The sequence below is a fragment of the Sinocyclocheilus rhinocerous genome, unplaced genomic scaffold, assembly GCF_001515625.1.
Source record: "Sinocyclocheilus rhinocerous isolate Xijiao unplaced genomic scaffold, SAMN03320098_v1.1 scaffold962, whole genome shotgun sequence".
Taxonomy (NCBI): domain Eukaryota; kingdom Metazoa; phylum Chordata; class Actinopteri; order Cypriniformes; family Cyprinidae; genus Sinocyclocheilus; species Sinocyclocheilus rhinocerous.
The window spans coordinates 225,055-231,341 of record NW_015656169.1 but is presented as its reverse complement, the minus strand read 5'-3'; the positions used below and the strand labels follow the sequence as shown (position 1 = coordinate 231,341).

At 40.7% G+C, this 6,287-nt stretch overlaps 1 protein-coding gene across 1 annotated transcript in view; it reads left to right on the top strand.

The window, feature by feature from the left end:
- The window catches only part of LOC107719783 (dynein, axonemal, heavy chain 2), a 138,668-nt gene that overhangs the window by 48,242 nt on the left and 84,139 nt on the right, over positions 1 to 6,287 (top strand). Inside the window, exons 22-29 of the mRNA XM_016527297.1 lie at positions 2,540 to 2,720; positions 3,183 to 3,321; positions 3,787 to 4,004; positions 4,157 to 4,258; positions 4,339 to 4,464; positions 4,549 to 4,659; positions 5,676 to 5,864; positions 5,962 to 6,065. Of these exons, the coding sequence (XP_016382783.1) occupies positions 2,540 to 2,720; positions 3,183 to 3,321; positions 3,787 to 4,004; positions 4,157 to 4,258; positions 4,339 to 4,464; positions 4,549 to 4,659; positions 5,676 to 5,864; positions 5,962 to 6,065 (1,170 nt within the window). The remainder of the gene's footprint in view (positions 1 to 2,539; positions 2,721 to 3,182; positions 3,322 to 3,786; positions 4,005 to 4,156; positions 4,259 to 4,338; positions 4,465 to 4,548; positions 4,660 to 5,675; positions 5,865 to 5,961; positions 6,066 to 6,287) is intronic.

Below are 6,287 nucleotides of genomic sequence, written 5' to 3'. Positions count from 1 at the left end.
AAACAACCAATTTTCATTTTTGGGTGAACTATCCCTTTAACAGCAATTATTATATGATGCAATGAAACTTATAGCAAAATGTGGTAGTTCTGTATGTTGTTTCAGGGTTGGCATCATTTGAGGTCCTCTGAGGGGTTAGCATCATCTCTTCTCAGGTGTTCTGGATCCAGACTGAAGCTTGTGTAAATCCTAGTTACATCCCGTGGCAAAAACAGAGAAACAAATAGAGACATAATTAGCATAGCTGCTGTTCCAACCAAGCAAAATTGATTTGTTTAACCCTCATGTGGTGTTCGGGTCCTTTTTGCCCGGTGAAGATTTTCTTTTTCCCGAAAATACTAGTTAATGTTATCGCATTGGACTGAAATTTAGTGACTTTGTCCACAAAGGGTATAAATACTTCTAAAAAATTTGTTGATAATTTTCATACTTTTTTGAATGACCCGGCTTCAAAAAAATGCCCATAAATCACTCATTACGCCACACTATCACCAAATATTGGACTCAATGTCTCCGTCAAATTCCCTTCTCTCATTTAGGACCGGTCCTGCACCCACATTTGCCTCCAATCAATCGCAGGCCCCATCCATCCGAGAGTAGGCACCCCACCCTTTGAGCGAAAAAAGCACCACCCATGAACAATTTTCACAATATTAAATAAAAATGATGAAAATCTACACTGTCCATCACACCAGTGTACTTCAATGCCCAACCAGGGAGCCTGCCTCTAAATGCTTCCATTTTGTACAAAATGGCACAAAGTCACACCCGCGGTGCTCCCAGGCAAACACGACCCGGCCTCAAAAAACTGCCCACAAATCACTCACCATGCTACACCATCACCAAACATTGGATTCAATGTCTCTGTCAAACTCTTTTCCTCCATTCAGGACTAGCTCTGCACTCATACTTGCCTCCAATCAATCGCAGGCCCCATCCATCCGAGAGTAGGCACCTCACCCTCCGAGCGAAAAAAGCACTACCCATGAACAATTTTCACAATATCAAACAAAATCTGATGAAAACCTACACTGTTTATCACAGTAGTGCACTCCAATGTCCAACCAGGGAGCCTGCCCCTAAATGCTTCCATTTTGTACAAAATGGCACAAAGTCACACCCGTGGTGCTCCCGGTCAAAAATGTCCAGCCACTCAAAGTGAATGAGAAAGAATGAAAGTAATAGAAACTATTAGTGTTCAGGAGCATGTTGATCTTGTGTTGAGAAAATGAATCCCTGCAAAACAAATGTTAGTATTTTTAACGGGTCACAGACACTTATCCTTTCTAATTTAATTCAATTCTAATTTAAAGGGGTCATATGATGCGATTTCAATTTTTCCTTTCTCTTTGGAGTGTTACAAGCTCTTGGTGCATAAAGAAGATCTGTAAAGTTGCAAAGACTAAAGTCTCAAATCCAAAGAGATATTCTTTATAAAAGTTAAGAGTCAGCCACACCCCCCTAAAACGGCTCGTTCTAACACGCCCCCACATACCTACGTCACGATGTGGGAAGATTTGCATAACACCGCCCAAATGTTCACGCAAAGAAAGAAAGCGTAACTTTTATTCTCGCTGTAGTATTGTTGACACTGCAGCCATGTCGTGAAGACGCTGTGTGCTTCGTTGTGAAAGCGAAACTACATCAACTTTCACCATGGACAAAGCGGAGTCCAGCCCGCTTGTTACACCTTTACTTAGTGATTATTTTGCCTTATGTCTGTTCTAGAGACATGTTACAGCTTTTTGATAAAGGTTTAATTGGTTTTCTTTTGGAAATATGTTTCAAATTCACTCTGAATGCATTAATGACTGTAAAGCATGTCTGTGTGTGTCAAAATTGTGATTAAAATCGAAATCGCAATATCGATCAAAGAAATCGCGATAGTTTTTTTTTGTCCATATCGCACAGCCCTACGAGTGACCTCTGGTGGCGATCGGTCGGAAGTCCATGGACAGGATTCGTAACATATGTAACAGTCTGTGTAGTGATTGAGTCAATATGATGGACGAGTGACCTCTGGTGGCGATCGGACGGAAGTCCATGGACAGGATTCGTAACACTACCTCAGATAGAGAGATACTCTGTTTGATTTTTATTATCATGTCTATTGTGCTGAAATCATGCGTTTTAAAATATATTAGTTTAAACTTCGGATAGACGGTTTTCTGAGCGCACACATCCGAAGCACGCGCACAGAAAGCATCTGTCACATGGCATGTGAGTACTAAACTAAGTTCTCTTTCATGTCTTATTGCGCTTAAACTGTAACTGTCAAGTTACAAAAACAGTGAGTTTCTGCTTCCACTCAAATTAGGCATTTTCAAAATGGCATAATAAACGATTTTGTTGGATTTTTTTTGTTTGGAATTTTAGCTGTTTTAGCTCATTTTAAAATCGTTTTTTGGCATTTTTCAGCATTGGGAGTGTTATGAGGCCCCCTAGTGGGTCCCGGCCCACTGGTTAAGAACCACTGGTCTATGAGATGTTATTACAAATGTATCTTCTAAACTGTGTGCGTGTTTGTGTGTGTGCTCAGGGGAACAGATGAAGTGTTCCAGGCTCTGGAGGATAACCAGGTTACACTCTCTGTAATGAAAGCATCTCGTTTCGTCAAAGCATTTGAAAAGGAAGTTGATCACTGGGAACGTAGTCTGTCTCTGGTGCTGGAAGTCATCGAAATGATCCTCACTGTACAAAGACAGTGGATGTATCTAGAGGTACGCACACAGCAATTCCTACAGTTTTATACAGCACATTACTCAACCATATGCTTCTCTTATGCTTTAAAAGTCTGTGGTTACATTATCCAGGCATATGCTGTACACAACACACTCCTGACCTTCCTCACACCCTGCTCGTTCTTAATAAACACCAGTCACAATCCACTGTGCTAGATCACAGTGGAGTCCGCTCTCTACATGTGATGCACAAACTCACTGTAAAAGATTAGAGTCTCACAGACACACACATAGCGGAGTTCAGAGTCACACATCTGTTCTCTCGTAGCTGATGAGGAGAGTAAACAGTGGCTGTCAGCCTGGATTTCCTGTGCGTATGAGTGTTTGTAAACGCACCTGTGATGGCTCCAACCAAGCACCAAACAGTTTTATCTTCCCTTCTGTGCGATTCTTCATTTTGGTCGTCCACTACCACATCCTTTGATTTTTTTCTTTGTTTAGAATATCTTTCTGGCAGATGACATACGTAAGCAGTTGGTTCGTGAGACAGCTGAATTTGATGACGTCAACTCCAGTTGGAAGATCATCATGGACCGACTCAACAAGGACAAAAATGCTCTCAGAGGAACACACCATCCAGGTAATGAAAGGTGGTTCTGGAATTCACCACCCTCAGCGACTGTAAAAAGCGTTTACTGGAGCAGGTCAGTTCACTTGGCAGAAATCTTGGCAACACCCTGGACAGATGGATGAAACGTGTCCAGGTTACATTTCACCTGAAAAAAAAAATCTATTTTGCATTAAAAACTGAGGTCTGTTAACTATTACGATTTTTTTGCATTGCAGAATTATTTTAATGACAATTAAGCACAAACATAATTCATTCAGTAATTTCCCTTTTTTTTTTTTTTTGCAACTTTTATCATTCTCAGTGGTGATTCTCATTACTGGACTGCAGGGACTTTTTTGTACTTGAAGTACCCTCTGAGATTGAGATGATATATAACCAGTTCTACTGTAAAAAAAAAAAAAAAGTATTACACTTTTGAATAGGAAGACAGAAAAATGTCAATAAAAGACATATCCTTTTTTTCTGTTGTTTCAGGTCTTCTAGAGAAGCTCTCAGAAATGAACACTAAGTTAGAGGTGATTCAGAAGTCTCTGGACATGTACCTGGAGACCAAACGGCAAATCTTTCCTCGGTTTTACTTTCTGTCTAACGATGACCTTCTGGAGATCCTGGGCCAGTCACGCAACCCTGAAGCTGTGCAGCCACACCTCAAGAAGTGCTTTGACAACATCAAAAGTCTCCGCATCAACAAAGTACATATGCACCAAAATCTTATACTTCATGTCATGTTATTTACATATATATATATATATATATATATATATATATATATGTGTGTTTTTTTTGGAAATGTATAGGGTTAAGCTTGCGCATTAGTTTAAATGTTCTGCTTGTGTATATGTAGGTTGGGATCAATAACAACAAGTCGGAGGCAAGTGGGATGTTCTCAGCTGATGGGGAGTTTGTTGACTTCACTCATCCTGTCCTTCTGGAGGGGCCAGTGGAGGTGTGTTTCCAACATAAAGTCCAACACAGTCTTTGTTGACAAATGCACTATCCATTGAGCTTTTCATCTTGTATGTGTAGGCATGGTTGTGTGATGTCGAGCGAACCATGCGTTGGACTCTAAAGGACTGTCTGAAGAACTGCTCGATGGCTCTCAAAAAGATGCCAGGGAAGAGGGGCAAATGGGTACGAGACTGGCCTGGACAGGTGAGTGTGTGTATGTCTGTGTGCCTTTCTGTATCTGTGTGAATGCAGTAATTCCACTTCAAAGTTCTTCGCTTGTCTTAACAGATGTTGATCACAGCCAGTCAAATCCAGTGGACCACAGACGTCACCAGAGCACTCATGACCAGCAAAGAGAGAGCAGATAAGGCTGCTCTTAAATCACTAAAAAAGAAACAGGTGAGAGGAACTTGGCAGTTACAGATTTGGGACAGTGATCTAAAGGTCACCAGTTTAAACACCAAAAAGGGCAATTTATGAATTATGTTGAATTGTGCTTCCGTTGTCCTCCTGGGAAAAATAGTTAGGCACAGTAAAGGTTTGTTGAGTCCAACAATTACCTTTTTGTCCCACCAGTGACGGATGGAAAAGTGTTAGAAAATTATATTTCTTTTTATTTTCATTTAAATTTTTTTTTACATTGGATGTGGTGTGAACAGTCTTTATTTTTGCTAATAACTGCATCTAGACAGAATCTGCAGATTTTCCCCCATTTTCTGTGTCGATCTAGGTAGAAATAGGTGGGATTCTGTGGAATGGATTACAACATGGCGTTAAATTAAGCTGAGAGTACTACACTCTTGTTAGTAGCTGAAAGCAAAATAAAATTAGCCCAAATATTTAATTAACAACCATGTTAGCAGTGGGGGATTTGTAGAATTTTAGGAATGACAGGTGTTCTGATTCTGCAGAAATCTGCAGAGCTCTCTGTGGAGTTCTGCGGGCACTGATTCAATGCGATTCTGTTAATAACTAGTGGATGAACTCCACATACACTGCTGACTTCACTCAAACCCTTTATTGAAAATGAGTTATTCATTTCATGTGCATTTGTACTTGGAGCACAGGATGCACTAGATACACAAGTTAATTAAGGACGGCAGCTCAAATGAATTTAATCCAATCACATCTTATAAGCCAAAGCCAGTGAGACACTGAGAATGGCTCAGGCCTGTCTCTGTGCCTTTGAGAGTTGAGATTTAGTCTCAGAGCATGGCTTCTAGGGCTTTAGGAAGGTGGGGATTTTTTTGTTGTTAATTTACATTTACATTACACGTCTCAGCTGATGTTTACTGACTATGTTTGGAGTAACTATGGTTAGGTTTGACCTGGAACCCCTGATCCATAAAATTAGTTTGCGTTGTGTCTGAGTGTGTCTGTCTTCTAATAATCAGTGTTTGCATTGTGTTACCCAGGTGTCCATGCTAAGTCAGTACTCTGAAGCCATACGAGGGAACTTATCAAAGATTCTACGCTTGAAGATCGTCGCCCTGGTCACCGTTGAGGTCCATGCCCGTGATGTCATCAGCAAACTGGCCAAAGCAGGCTGTTGTGATGTCAGTGCCTTTGACTGGCTGTGCCAACTCCGCCTGTACTGGGACAAGGTTAGGGGGGAGATAAGATAGTGGGATGGAGAAAACATATAGAATAGGGAGAAGGTGATCGCCAAAAGCCTCTAAATGTCTCTGTCTGTGTGTGTAGGATGTGGACGACTGCATCATCAAACAGACTAATACCCACTTCCGCTATGGCTACGAGTACCTAGGCAACTCTGGTCGTCTGGTCATCACCCCCCTCACAGACAGGTAACACTTCAATCAATGACCAATGTATTTGAAGGGGGTTTAAATGTGTAGATCCTAAAACAAAGAGGTTTTTTTGGTCATATAAAAAACCTTTAGATGCAGGAATTATTACTTAAATAACAAACACAACAAATACTGTTTTGTATTACTTCATAAAAAATGCTATCTTTTTTCTGCCCAGAATGCTGTATTATATAGTAGTAGATATTCCAGAGGTGCATG